Source organism: Chanos chanos, chromosome 6 (genome assembly GCF_902362185.1).
Source record: "Chanos chanos chromosome 6, fChaCha1.1, whole genome shotgun sequence".
Lineage (NCBI taxonomy): Eukaryota > Metazoa > Chordata > Actinopteri > Gonorynchiformes > Chanidae > Chanos > Chanos chanos.
Window position 1 is genome coordinate 8,308,936 of NC_044500.1, and position 14,105 is coordinate 8,323,040.

The following is a 14,105-nucleotide window of genomic DNA, read 5'->3' on the forward strand; positions in this document are numbered from 1 at the left end:
TCTCTCTCTCTCTCTCTCTCTCCCTCTCTCAATCCCAGCACCCTTAGCCCTGAATAGAATTTACAGCCAGCAAAGTGGTCAAGTGTTTTCTGGATATTGCACAGTTCATCACCATCAGCTTCTGTTTACGCATACAAATAATACATTGATTTGCATAATTTTGACTATGCAAGCGAGGTGAAAATCCATCAACCTTTGGACCGACCACCCGGCTGCACAAACAGTCATTAACTATCGAAATAAGAAATGGCTATATTTATTTCAGGTTTACACAGCTGGGATTATATCAACAAATTGGCATTCAAAAATGTAATCACTTGTACAGGATGTGAAATGCATATGAAATACTATTTTAGATTAAAGTGATGACCACAGCCGTTAAGCCAGCTTCGCCCCTGATCCTGTACGGTAAGAAAACCTGTAGGAGTGTCCTTCGAACATCCAACACAATGTCAAAACACGCGCTGCTCTGTGTAGAATTCGACCAAAACCTGAAAAACAGAATGGAAAAAAAAAAAAAAGAAATTCACAGATAACACATTATATTTCATAAATTGTTCAGTGACGTGACTGCGTTCAGAATGCTCATGGTGTTATGACGCTCTTTCATTTTCTAGCTGTGGCTCCGAGTATTTGTTGTTCTGACTGCAAGGGCTTGATATGGCGATCTGTGGTTATACATTTGACTGTAGTTCAGCAGTTCTTTCTCAAGTCAATTGCATGTCTAACGCTTCTTTGTTCTCGGTGAAAAATAGGCCCAGTTTAATCAATGTCTCTGTGCACTTGTGAGATGAATAGATGCTAAAATGCAGAATCAATTCTGACAGACATTTCTCGGGAGCACAGGGTGTCTTCAGTCTTGCTCCTTTCATGTGTTTTTTTTTTCTCTGTTTGTGTACTTTTTTTTTCTGTACGATGATGTATGTGTTTGGTTCTTTGTATTCAAAGACAAAGAAGGTGAAGCAGCATCAGAAAATATTGAACTGGGAGACAAACACCTGAGAGGCTGGTGCATTAAAGGACACAATGGATTTTAGTGAGGTATCCAAGGCGGTATTATTTGAGTATAATGATGAAAAAGAAACAGGACTTCTGGAGCATTGAATGTTAGGGGAGCAAGAATCCACTGCATGTGGTGCATCTTCAGCTTTTATAACCGACAGAGAGGTCTGGAAAATAATCTAGAACCCCAGGAATATTTGAATGTTACTGAGGAGTCGAAAAGGGGAAAAAGGAATGAGAATGCCTGTGATGCAATGTCTAGCTTATATATGTGTGTGTGTGTGTGTGTGTGTGTGTGTGAAGATTACTTTTGTGGCAGAGTTTGAAGAATAGAGCAGAATCTGCATACACACACATGCACGCAAACATACACACACGTACGCACGTGCAAACACACACGCACACACATACACCCACGCACGCATGCACGCACACTCTCAAACAGACACACACACACACGCACGCACATGCAAACACACATGCACGCACATGCGCACACACACACACACACACACACATACACAAACGCAAACAAACACACGCACGCACACACGCAAACACACGCGCACACGCACACACTTTGGCTATAATGAAAGCTGTAATGAAAACTCTGTTCTAACAGAACTTTTGTCATGGCCACACAAATCAGCTAGAATCCCTCAGAGAAGAACTACAAGTTGAGCAAGTAAAGTTTGATTGCTTTGTTGAAGAGCACAGATGCTCTTTTTTTTTTTTTGTTCCTAATGGAGACTGGGCCATCAACCTCTCCTGATTAAATTGTGTCATTCCATTCGATTGCATTAGCTGTTTGCACTGTCCCTGTGTTGATTGTGTTATACGACTTATAAAGCGAAATGCAACTTGATTTAATAAAGCAAGACAAAAAAGTAAACAAAACTAAGAGCTGGATTCACAGATGGTTTCTCAGGTAACGACGACCCAACTGAAAAACATGCGAAAAGTGTCGTGGTGACCACGACGACCGATCAGACTGAGGACTGGGAGTGAGTGAGTGAGTGAGTGAGTGAGTGACCTGGGAGTCTGGCTTTGGCCGTAATGAGGCTGTAAGTGATGTGCATTTTCTTCCGACAGTTTGTGGTAATGTCTTTAAATAATGACAGAGGAGAAAGGTCACTCTGAACTCTGAGGTGCTCTCACAAGGAGGAAGAATAAGGAGACTATTTTAAAATCATCTACCATAAACTTTCAGCTCCCAAAGGGCTACCCATGGAGAACCTATTTGATGGTCGGTGAGTTGACAGTTGATAAATCTCTCTCTCTCTCTCTCTCTCTCTCTCTCTCCTTCTTTTTCTATCACTTGATCTCTCCCGCACACACACACTTGCTCATAAAAAAAAAAAACCCTTCGATGTTGCAATCTACAGCTTTATTTATCTAGCAATCACTCGAATTCAAAGTCTGAAGGAGCTACAGCTGTGAAGATCAAGGTACTCATAATGCCAAATGTTTCCTGAGTTAAAACCCTGTTCCAAATCTACACTTCTCCTTTTTAACACCAACATCAAAAAATAAAAAAAGGACCCCCTCCAACCACCTCCACCTCACCCGCTTTGCCAAACAAACGAGAGAAAATGTGTTGTAATCTGTAGAGTAAGCACAAAGGCAGTGTAATCCGGCATGACAATGGGGATAAATCCCGCCCAGGCGGTGATACGCTATTATGCCTTTGACTCAAGCTGTAATTTCATTTGTCAGGCCATTTTTTCCACGTGCTATGCATCGCGGCAGGTTTGAGCATAGCCAAAGCTGTTGGTACCTCTATTTTATTTATTTATTTAAACCTGAAATGGGAAGAGTTGAAACCGCAGACATTTAAGGCTATTTTCTTCCGATGCGGCCACCGAAAAGGCGTCGACCGTTGGAGTCTCTGTGCCGCTAAATTACCCCGATTGCAATTCTCATCAAATCAAGCCACATAAGCTGTCTTGCCAGGTAAGATGAGGAACAACCTCTTACCCATTTCAGCGCTCTGAGTGGCCGTTGAAAGAGTCAACTCACTGTGGCACTATTACACTGTGATCCTTCACTCAGCCCATCACTGACTCTCATCAGAGACCTCACAGAGATCTCACAGACAGAGAGAGAGAGAGAGAGAGAAAGAAGGAAGGAAAAACGTAGACAGAGTAAGAGACAGATAATCTAGATAAGATAGATGAGAGGAAGAGAGACAGACAGGCAGACAAATAAACATAGATGAACAGAGAGAGAGAGAGAGAGAGAGAGAGAGAGGTAAAGGCACAGGCGGAGTAAGAGGCAGACAGACACAGACAAACAGAGAGACAGACAGGCAGGGAGACAAACAAACGTAGACGAACAGAGAGAGGCAGGTTTTAGGGGTCGTACGAGGGCGCCTGCACGTGGCTAGGCTAAAGGAACTGCTGGTGATGGTGAAAAGCCATCCTGGCAGAGAGGAGACAGATTTGCACGCTGTGTATGGAGAGCAGTGGTCAGAGCTTTGAGAGCTTCAGATTCGACTTCCGTAACACCACATCTCATCAGTACATGAGAGCACTTGTCACGGCCATATGGGCTGGAAAACCCGTGCCCCACCTGTACCCCCCCGCCCCCCCCCCCCCCCCCAATTTCTCTACCCAATTTCTCCAAATTCCACATCTGAATGCCAGTATAAAGGTCTTATCATCCATCTCAGTTAAATGACCATTAATGTACATATTCACATTTTGCACAGATTATCCTTTTGGGCACAACTTGAGCAATTATATGATGTCAAAGAAGACAACAAAAAACTGCAATGTGTTATTCAGGCTGCAAACATTTGTTTATATGAAATTTTTTCAAATTTAATTTAACAAGAGGAATTTGATAAACTTCCATACGTTTTGTACATTAACATCAGACAAATACAAAATATTACTTTAAATCAGGACCATCTGTTCAACGCAGAATTACCACTCATGCGGCGGATATTACGCAAATAAGAGTCAGTTAATCCACTGAGTTTTTGTTCCTGTTGTAAGCACGTAAATGAGCTAAGACATGAAACTGTCACACAAATGATGCCACCTCTGTCCAAATTTCAAGAGTTTCGAGAGTCTTTCAAAGACTGACAATTCTGTGGAGTATGTCATATAAAATCCATAAGTGCCCTTTCGCAAATATCCCCTTAGCACCCGACAAGGACGCAGAGGTACATCTTTCCATTCAAATAAAAAACATGTCCATGCATAATTTAGGTTGCCCTTTTCAAAATGAAACAGGATATTAAAAAGCTGTTTATTCCCCGGCAGTCCCTCATTGTCAGCAAAAAAAATAAAAAAATAAAAAAATAAAACCCCAGATGGACAGGAAGATATCCTAATTAAAACGTGCGTTGGACGCTGGGCACAAGCGTCACGTGAATCCTCCAGCCAGGTTTCGTTTTTTTCTTTCTTTCTTCTTTTTTTTTTTTTTTTTTTGTTTTAGTATAGGCTGGTTAATTTTGTATTCTTTCTCGTGCCGTTTTGGGAACCCGACGACGACAGGGTGCTCTCTCGCCTTCCCCAGCAACATAACCTCATGTCCTCCCTTACCCCGTTGCTGACCAGCACATAGAGAAGCGGGTCCACCAGACAGTTGAGACTGGACAAAGCCAAGGTGCAGGAGAAGGGAAAGTGTAAGGTTTGTTCCAATGCGCAGTAGTCTTCAGTGTTCATAACTTGGAAGGCTATTGACCTCACCAGCAGAAGGATGTGGTATGGGGCGAAGCAAATGGTGAAGATGGAGATGACCCCGACCGACAGCGCCTTCACCTTCCTCTTGATCTGCGTGTCGGCGCCGCTGCTCCGCCAGACCTTGATCAGGATTCGCCAGTACGAAACGCCCAGAATCAGCAGGGGGATCAGGAACCCCATGCAAACCCTCAGGAGGTTGATGGTGGCCAGATGACCGGTGATGGGAAAGGTCTCGTAACACCGCTGTCCCCTGTCGTCCAGCGGATCCTTGAGGTTGTCCATGTAAAGCACCACCAGGTGCAGCGACAAAACCACGAACACGAGAATCAGGCAAACGGCCCAGGCGTGACGCATCTGGCGGAAAGACTTGGACCTCAGCGGATAGGTCACGGCCAGGCAGCGGTCGACGGAGATGCAACACAGCAGGTATATGCTGAGATACATGTTGGTGTAATAGAAAAAACCGGCCAGACTGCAAACATATTGTCCCAAATCCCACTTGTGGTCGTTTGAGTAATAATAGATCCACAGAGGCATCGTGAATACATACAGCAGGTCGGAAATAGACAGGTTTAGCAAGTATACGCCAAGGACATTTTTGCTTTGTATTTGTTGGACTATAGGGCCGATGGTGATCAGGTTGAAGACCAGCCCTAAAGTAAAGGCCAAAATGTAAATGGCCATCAGCAGGTCACTGATGGGACTTGCTCCTATCGTCACGCAGGTATGATTTGAAGATGTTTCATTTGTCTTATTCATTTCTAAGCTCAAGTTCATCTCTAGCTTTCAGCAGATGAAATGGTCCAGCATTCACACAGATGCAGTCGACCTGAAAATGGAAGAACAATTCATTATGTATTTATAAAAGATACACAATGTAAATTGCAGTCTGAATTTGATTGAAAACACCTACCTCTTTTTTTTATTTTATTTATTTATTTCTTAAATAAATGTAAAAGAACCATATTTCTTGGCTGAAATTTAAATTGCTGTCACGGAATTGTAATAAAGCTTTTTGTATTCCATAGATATGGGCTGTTTATGTGGAAAATCAAATTACTATTGGACACAGAATAAGGACCAGCCGACAGACCTAGCAGGACAGAATTTTTAACGACAACGTCGCTGACACTGGTTTGATTCTGATTTTAGCGCATTCTGACGATGAAAAATCGGAATATGGAAAAAAAAACCCCACCAGATTGTCTTTATAATCAGAAATTACACAATTTCTATAGCGTGTTTGTGTACGACAGGCCTGCCGGGATGTTAATACACATTGTCACATTGGTTCTTTACTATTCAAACAAGCAGCAGCATTTTTACTGTTCAGGTTTTAAGCAAACACAAGTCTAAAAGACAAATTAATGTTTACCTGAAATCATAACTGGCTTGTCACCGAGCAGTATTGCAACAATCTACGTCTGTTAAATGACCCAACCAGACGCAAATAGTGTCTGTCCTCACGTTGCAATGACACTCGATTTAAAAAAAGAAACAACAACAACAAAACGGTTGCAAAATGTACAAGAACAGATTCTCTCATTGAAGTGAACAGGTAGTCTCATGTCTATCGACACATCCGAAGTGAATTCAAATAATACGTCTTTATGTGCTACTCCTCACCTTTGATATGTTTGGCGAACTCTTTGATTCAAATGTATCGTTCCAACGAAAAGCTCCTACACTCAGCGAATCGCTCTTTAAGTCATCCTTCCAAAAGGCAAGAATGACTGGAAAGTCACGCCAGTTCCATGAAAATTAAGGTAAAAATTTACCCCGCATGACTGCAACGTTTGCTTTCAGTTTCTCTATCTTTCGTAGAAATTATTGGCATTATTGGCACGCATTGTTTTGAGGAAGCTTTAACTGCGGAAGCGGTGAATATAGCAGTCTCAGTTCCGATTTGTTTTTATCCGAAGTAACACTAATTATCGGAATGCTCTTTAGTAAATCAGGTTTTACCTGTTTTCATTAGGAAACGGGCATTTTATCCTCGCGTACTGACAGAATCCAGTGATGGTAAACTGAATGGCTATTCCACGGTAGGGAAACCCATTGTGTTGGGCAGTCAAGTCCACAGCTCGTCTCTCAAATTCTGACTGACTTGAACTTTTATCTCAAGAGAAGCAGATTTCACCAGGAGATTTCCATAAACCGTGGTTTGCAGACTATATCGGTACACCCACCCACAGGTGTGATCTTCTTAAAGTACTTGTCTTATCATAAATGTTATGCCATAGCTATTAGATATGTCGAAACAAAAGCAATCAAAGGTCACACTTGACTACATATTCCATTTTATGGGTGAGTAAGTCGCATGTTAGAGGCCACCTTTCAGATTTGTACCGTTAAATGTCACGCTGAACGAACAATGTATGCGCTGTATCCATTTTTTTAATGGATTCGACGGAAAGGAGCGCTATCATTTTCTGAAAAGTTTCAAATGGTTTTGTTATTACTGTAGAAGTATTGATTTGAGCTTTCTCTCAGAGCTCCAAATCCTCACAGGCAGCGTCGCCTCCCTCTCTGTAGTCTATGACACCCTGCTAACTCTCTATGACTGCGACATCTGCGAAGAGAAGGGATTTCTGTAGGATTTTATGCGGTCTATGAGAGATATGATCAATTTTTGGCGAGCGACACTACCACCGTGGAACAAGTCGAGAATACTAACACAATGAAGCAGATGTACTAAACTAAATGTACATTCAATTGTGCATTCATTCAACAGTCAATTTCTTGGCCAAGTATACTTTGCGCAAATGAGCGATTTGACTTGGCAAGAGGTTCTTGTAAGTGACTCGTGAAGAGTAAAAAGTTATAGGCCTACAATTTTAAACAGGTGGATTATGAGCGAGGGGCAGCGAACGTGTGCTGACGAATACGGTTCTGAAAGCAAAGATATGCTGAAAGCAAACGTGTAGGCCCACTGAAAACAAACGTGTAGGCCTACTGACAGCAAACGTGTACTGAAAGCGAACGTGTGTTGACGAATACGGCATTGAGGGACAGAGGATCTGTAGCCTACTCTAGATTAGAGCAGTTGTTGTGGTTGAATTTTCTGAAGCTTACTGGTATGTAGACTATTTGGGCAACATTAAAGAAAAATTCTTCAGCGGTAAGCCTTTTGGATCGTCCATCCCCTACCGATGTGTTTTGACAGTTATTTTAATAATGGCTATTCTGTGGGTTTGTTCTGTACAAAAGTACATTTCACTAATAGTGTTAGAATGTCAGTGCGATTGGTTTGCTGGCAGCCTAGTTCTCATTTAAACTTGAGTCCAGCTGTGTTAATTGAAAGGTTATTTGAAAGGGGATTGTGTACAGGGAGGCATGATTTTATCTTGTTACCTTGCAAAACAAAGGAAGTGCCTGAAAGTGTCTCATCAAAAAAAAAAAAAAAAAATCTCTAATTTTACTCTGGTTACATGCTTTGCGTAAATGGTATCAGTGTTCCCACTTTAAGGTCTAATTCAGCCAAACTGACTGAGGTGGGGGTGTGACCGTGAAATATTTCTGTTTCACCAACAAATGTTTTGTCACTCATGTGTCACTCCCATGGCTCCTGGTTAAATGGCTAAATTACAAACGTCATCTCCATCCACACTTTATTTAAATATAAGTATACGATCAGTAGTTATCATAAATATGTATGTGTGTGTGTGTGTGTATACACATACATACATATTTATGTGTGTGTATGTCACTCAAGTGTCTGATGATGAGAGTGACATATTTTTTTTCTTTGTTTTTTTTTGTTTTTGTTTTTTTTAGCAGCCATAAGAGTGCCGCTGTGGTAATCGGTGAATATGGAGCATTTACTGTATCCGTGCGTCATATCTTGCCACTCACTGACATTTGCTCCACTGCGACACCTGACAGTTCGTCAGTACACTCACCTGCTGTACTCACTGCGGTTTGTGCCTCGTGAGAGCGTGTATGTGCGCGTTCTCTCTACCCTAAATAGATGTCAACAAACACGCAAGTTTGGCCAGGCTTAGCGTGTTCGAGAGAGCCGAAGACGCTGTGAGAGAGTATCGGTTGGTGGTTGTCGTCAAAGCAAAAAAAAAACACAGATGTTGTGTCAGAAGGCCCACCACATAGGGGGTGGGGGAAAAAAAAGAAGTCGTTTCTGAGTTTCTTTTATCATAGAGAGAAAAAAAGGTTCCTGGCAGTCGCTAGCAAAATCAGGGTGAAAGGGTGTCTCCTTTAGAGATGTCTGCATTTCTGCTGAAGTGTTCTGCTACTATAGTTCAGTCATATCACACATATCATACATGTCAGTGTTTTTTACAACTGAGTCACTGTACAAGCTTTCCAATGAGGAAATGGATGTTCATCTTTAGTGTTAACAAAACTGACAGAGATTGAGTGAGTATGTTTGGCAAAGTCCCTTTTCTGAGTAACAGTACCTTTTTTTTTTTTTTTTGGGAAATTTCAAAAAATCCCCTACACACATACAGGTACCCTCCACCCCTCAACCAAACACACACACACACACACACACAAACACACACACACACACACATACACAGAAAGTGTTACAGAAAGAGAAACAACAAACAGCATCAGATGAAACTATGTGTCTGTTTTCTCACTTGCGTCACCGCAAATCAGATACGTTGCATGACAAATTTTAGGACTTATATCAGGAGAAGTTTCATTATGAGTGAGGCCATTCTGCAGTGTAACGTCAAGGTTCTTCACTGTTTCAGATGACTGACGAGCACAACTCAAACTGAAAAATAAACGCACAGAATCTCTGTCTCTCCCACAGTCTCTGTCTCTGACATGTACGCATCTGTTTCCCAGAAACACACCTAGAGCAAGCATTTCAAACAACGCAACCAAACTGCCCAAACTGATCTGTACAAAGATTTTTAAAATGTGAACAAAATAAAGAGTACATTTTTCTGAAAGACAAAATTACGGAAAAGACACATCGATTTTGGACAACCTCACTATGCAAAACTTACCAAAAGAAGAGGAGGAAGAAGAAGAAGAAGAAGAAGAAGAAGAAGTAGTAGTAGTAGTAGTAGTAGTAGAAGAAGAAGAAGAAGAAGAAGAAGAAGTAGTAGTAGTAGTAGTAGTAGTAGAAGAAGAAGAAGAAGAAGAAGAAGAAGAAGAAGAAGAAGAAGAAAAAAGAGACACTTTGTAAATGTTCAGTTAATTCAAAATAATCGCCATAGTAACAGCCGCTGGACAAGTATGCAGTGAATATTAAGTTGTCCCCTCAATTATGTAAATTGTCCTCTGGCCAATTAAGATACATTAGCAGGAGTATTATCATATTAATGTGGAAAGCTACTGTATCCATAGGAACGTGAAATAGTCAGTGAAACATGTGAACTGGGCTTAAAATGTAAAAACTTCTCATCTGTACCACTAATGTCTCCTTCCTTTCCTTCTGCCACTAATGCCTTTAATTTAGTTCTCTCATTTCTCTCTGATGATAAACAATCAATTAGTGTGCATGCACGATCTTAGATAATGGTTGAATCCAAATTCTTTTGAAACCAAACGAGACCGGTGAGGCTTGCGAAACAGTCCGGTCCCGAGTGGAAAGAAGTTCTGAACAGGATGTTTCTCATTTGGTCAGCTATGTAAAGACTGTAATGACATAAATGACGCCCCAAGGGAATTCACATAACAAGGACAATGGACCAGAAAACTTTTTTTTAAATTCTCAGAGAGTTTCCCAAACTTCCCTCTCTCCCTCTCTCTCTCTCTCTCCCTCTCTCTCTCTCGCTCTCTCTCTGTTGTCTTTTATTTTCCATTAAAAAGAAGTTATATTAGGTACATCCTTCATATGCCAGTAAAGACACTGTCATAACCTACTCATACAACAACAACAACAACAACAAATTTGCTTGCCTTCAAAGTTATGACCTATTAGAGAGTCCTTTTCTTCTGTGAGGGAGTCATATACTTCAAAGAAATGCTTACTTTCTTTATTGAGAAAGACCATACTTGATGTATTACACCAGATTAGGAACTCCCAATTGGCTGGAGAGAAAAGTAATTGTGTCTTTGGATTGTAAGGGAGGATTACAGTCTTTCTCCGTCTTCCTAATGAATATATTAAGACAATGAGGCTTGAGTGCTGCCTTGACCTTTTCATATTCGTTTTGTTTACTGTTGTTTACAAAAGAGGAGAACATTTCTCTCAGTCCGTACCTCATTCTCTCCATCTCTGTTTCTGTCTCTCTCACACACACATACACAACACTCTTTTACCCACACACACACACATATACACACACACACACACACACACACACACACACATACATGCACACACATACATACACGCACTTAACATGATAAACAAGTTAGCAAACGCAAGGAATCTTTACCTGCTTATTGGCTTAAAGTAGAGGAGCTGAGTCTCCGAAGTCTCTGAGGAGCTTTTCCCAAAGGCACATAAACCAAGAGTAAAATCCTCAAATCAGTCAAAACCCTGGTTTGGTTTCAGGTCCTGTTTGGGTGCTCTGTGGCCACCACCACCGCCCCCCCCCCCAAAAAAAAAGCAGCAGGAGAATAACACTTTTCAGCACTCAGGAACAGCGGTCTAAAGCACTGGAACTGGAACTTCACCGAGCGTAAATGAGGATCAGAAGGGACCTTGTTACTGCAGGTCTTCCACGGTCCCGGTTCCAGAGAGGGATCAGAGAGATGAATGAAAAATCTTCTTTAAAAAAAAAAAAAAAAGACAAACAAAACAAACAGAGACGAGACAGATGAAATGTGTCGCTCACGTACGTGCCAGGGAAACACTGACTGAAGTCAGCGGTGTATGTGAATCACATGAAGGAACAGGCACTGTCTGAGTGTGTGTGTGGGTGTGTTGTGTTGTGTGCGAGTTTTTATGTGAGTAAAAGCTATGTCCCAGACAGGAAAGGAAAAAAAAATACTGTGTCATCTACGCCAACCTGCGTCTAACCCACTGCAACTTCCTCTCTTAGTACTTCTGAGCACCAGCAAAAGCCAATTTGAAACATAAATTTTGACCTGCTCATCTTTTTTTTTTTTTTTTTTTTTTATATAAACCGTGTCAGATGAAAAATACATTTTTAGCCATGCGTCATTTGGCGCTCATTTAATGCTTAGTCAATAAAAAAGAAAAAATCCGTAACACGTTTGACGCTTGCCAGCGTTCTCTCGTTCATAACACCTCTCTCAAGGTAGTTCATGTTAAAACAGTACATTTCAGAGGGCTTGGATTGAGGTCAGTCTTTAGGCTATTTGCGAAAACCTCGACCAGCGGACGCCTGGTACCAGTGGGGCAGGTGGAAAATCTCGCCAACTGTCAAATTGTTGGGAGGGAAAAAAAAAAAGGAACATTCTCTAAACACTCACCTACGATAAGCCCTTTTGGAAAAAACAGTTATTTCAGATGAAGAGCTTGTGTCAAGATTCAGCGTACCCACCGTGCACTGCTTGCTTGCACACCTCACCGTTTTGAAAGCCTGGAAAACTTCATGCACCTGATGTCAGTAAACATAAGTAACTGTTTATATCAAGACTTAAGTCCTTTCACTGCACATCCAGAAGACACCTAAATTTGGTAAAAGTATGTGTCCGTTTCGATGAGAGTACAACCCTCCCTTGGCATTTGAATAAGGAGGGACTTTTTTTGGGGTTTTTTGGACATCTGTTAAATGAAATATGAAATTCATCAGAAATGATTTGTCCATGAGTGGCGACGTACAAGTTTCGAGGGCCTAGCATATTTTTCCTGTGTGTGTGGTTTTCGTTTTTTTTTTTTGTTTTTTTACACTCGTCTCACACTTGGATTCCCCTTTCCCGATGTACCCAAAAAACGTCACACTCTGGGCATTATTAGTCACTTCACTTTTTTTTGGGGGGGGGGGGGATGTGGCAAACCGTTGAAACGATATCATGGGGGTGGGGGAGCTTTGTTACCCCCCCCATGACCAACCAGACAGGCTGCAGTTGAGTGTTTTATGAGGAAGGAGGAATGTAGTCTGCTAATATTTTTGGATCGTAGATAAATTATGCTGAGAGAATAACCCATAGAGACCGCAGGAGACATGAAGAAGTAAGAATGGAAATGCTTAACCTTTTCAACAGTGTTATCTCAGATGGCGTGACTCTCTCTCTCTCTCTCTTTCTTTCTCTGTCTCTTCTTCTCTCTCTCGCATAAATCAAGAGATCTGTATATATCATTTATTTCAGCTTTCTGGCAAAGACGTGAACTTTTTCTACAAACAAAGGGAGGTCAAAAAATTTCTCAAGCATTCTTACATTCCTGTCTGAGGGACGCCATATGTTAAACTGAACACTGAAAAATATTTTTAGAAGATTAGCGTAGAGTTCTTATTTAAATGCGTGGTAAATGATGTCTACCATGCAAATGCAGGGTAGATTTCTTATTTAAATGCATGGTTTTTTTCTTCAGTTCTCTACAAAACTGGGAGAGTTTGTGAATTGCGTGTCGAGCTGGTTGAGAATTTACAGCCGTTTTTGCGGTAAACCACTGCAAACCATTGTTATCTTATCTGATGATTGAGAATGATACTGCACTCAATGGTGTGTAACTCCCCGAAATCAGTTCAACCATGCCCATCGTAGAACTACGAAACTATCATTTCCTGCCTTATTTTAGGTGATTGGATGTGTATGCGTCTAAAAATATTTGGTGAAAAACCCCAGCTAATGGCAGAACAGATTTATAAAAAAAACCAAAAAAAAACACAACAACAAAAAAACAACAGGCAAATAAGAGTACATTTGTGTAAATCATCATGTTTTTATTAAGCCATTTGGGATGTTCATATACTCTCCCCAAACATACACTGCCCTTACACTTTCTATGGTTATATGTATACAAATAAATCCTCATAGCAGTATTCTTCAGAAAGAAAACTAACTTCTCAACACGCACACACTCGCATACATACATACACACGCACGCGCACGCACACGCACACACACACTCACACACACACACACACACCCACACCCACACACTCACACACAGTTCAATGTCATGCTAGCTCAAAAGTAAGTTAGGGAGTTTCATATCCTCCGTTTATCCCAATCAAAAGAGTAGTATTCCTCCTTAAGATAGGGCAAAAGGGAGGATCCACTACTGTCCTAAATCTTTTTGTTTGTCACCTCATTCATTTGTTAGTACTGTACTGACAACTATCCATGTTGTGTACAGTACTAAGATACACAGACGTCATTATCAGAAATCTACGACTTAGCTGCTACTGCTGATCCTTTCTGTTCTCTCTGTACTGGAGTGATTTAGAGACAATACTGTGACAAGCACTGTCCAGACAGGCGTCGGTGACGGTTGAGGATCGGAAAAACGTCGACAAGACTGCATTAAACCGGCAGTGCTCTTACGCGTATTCAAAGACGAGTAAGGCGACGACC

At 41.3% G+C, this 14,105-nt stretch overlaps 1 protein-coding gene across 1 annotated transcript; it reads right to left on the reverse strand.

Annotated features, from left to right (window-relative positions):
* Positions 1–4,442: 4,442 nt before the first annotated feature.
* gpr184 (G protein-coupled receptor 184) lies at positions 4,443–5,453 on the reverse strand. Its single transcript, XM_030777959.1, has one exon. The coding sequence runs from the start codon at positions 5,451–5,453 to the stop codon at positions 4,443–4,445; it is 1,011 nt and encodes a 336-aa protein (XP_030633819.1).
* Between the last annotated feature and the right edge of the window lie 8,652 nt (positions 5,454–14,105).

Coding starts and splice junctions, on each gene's coding strand:
- gpr184 (XM_030777959.1), bottom strand. CDS start 5,453: ATGAATAAGACAAATGAAACATCTTCAAATCATACCTGCGTGACGATA.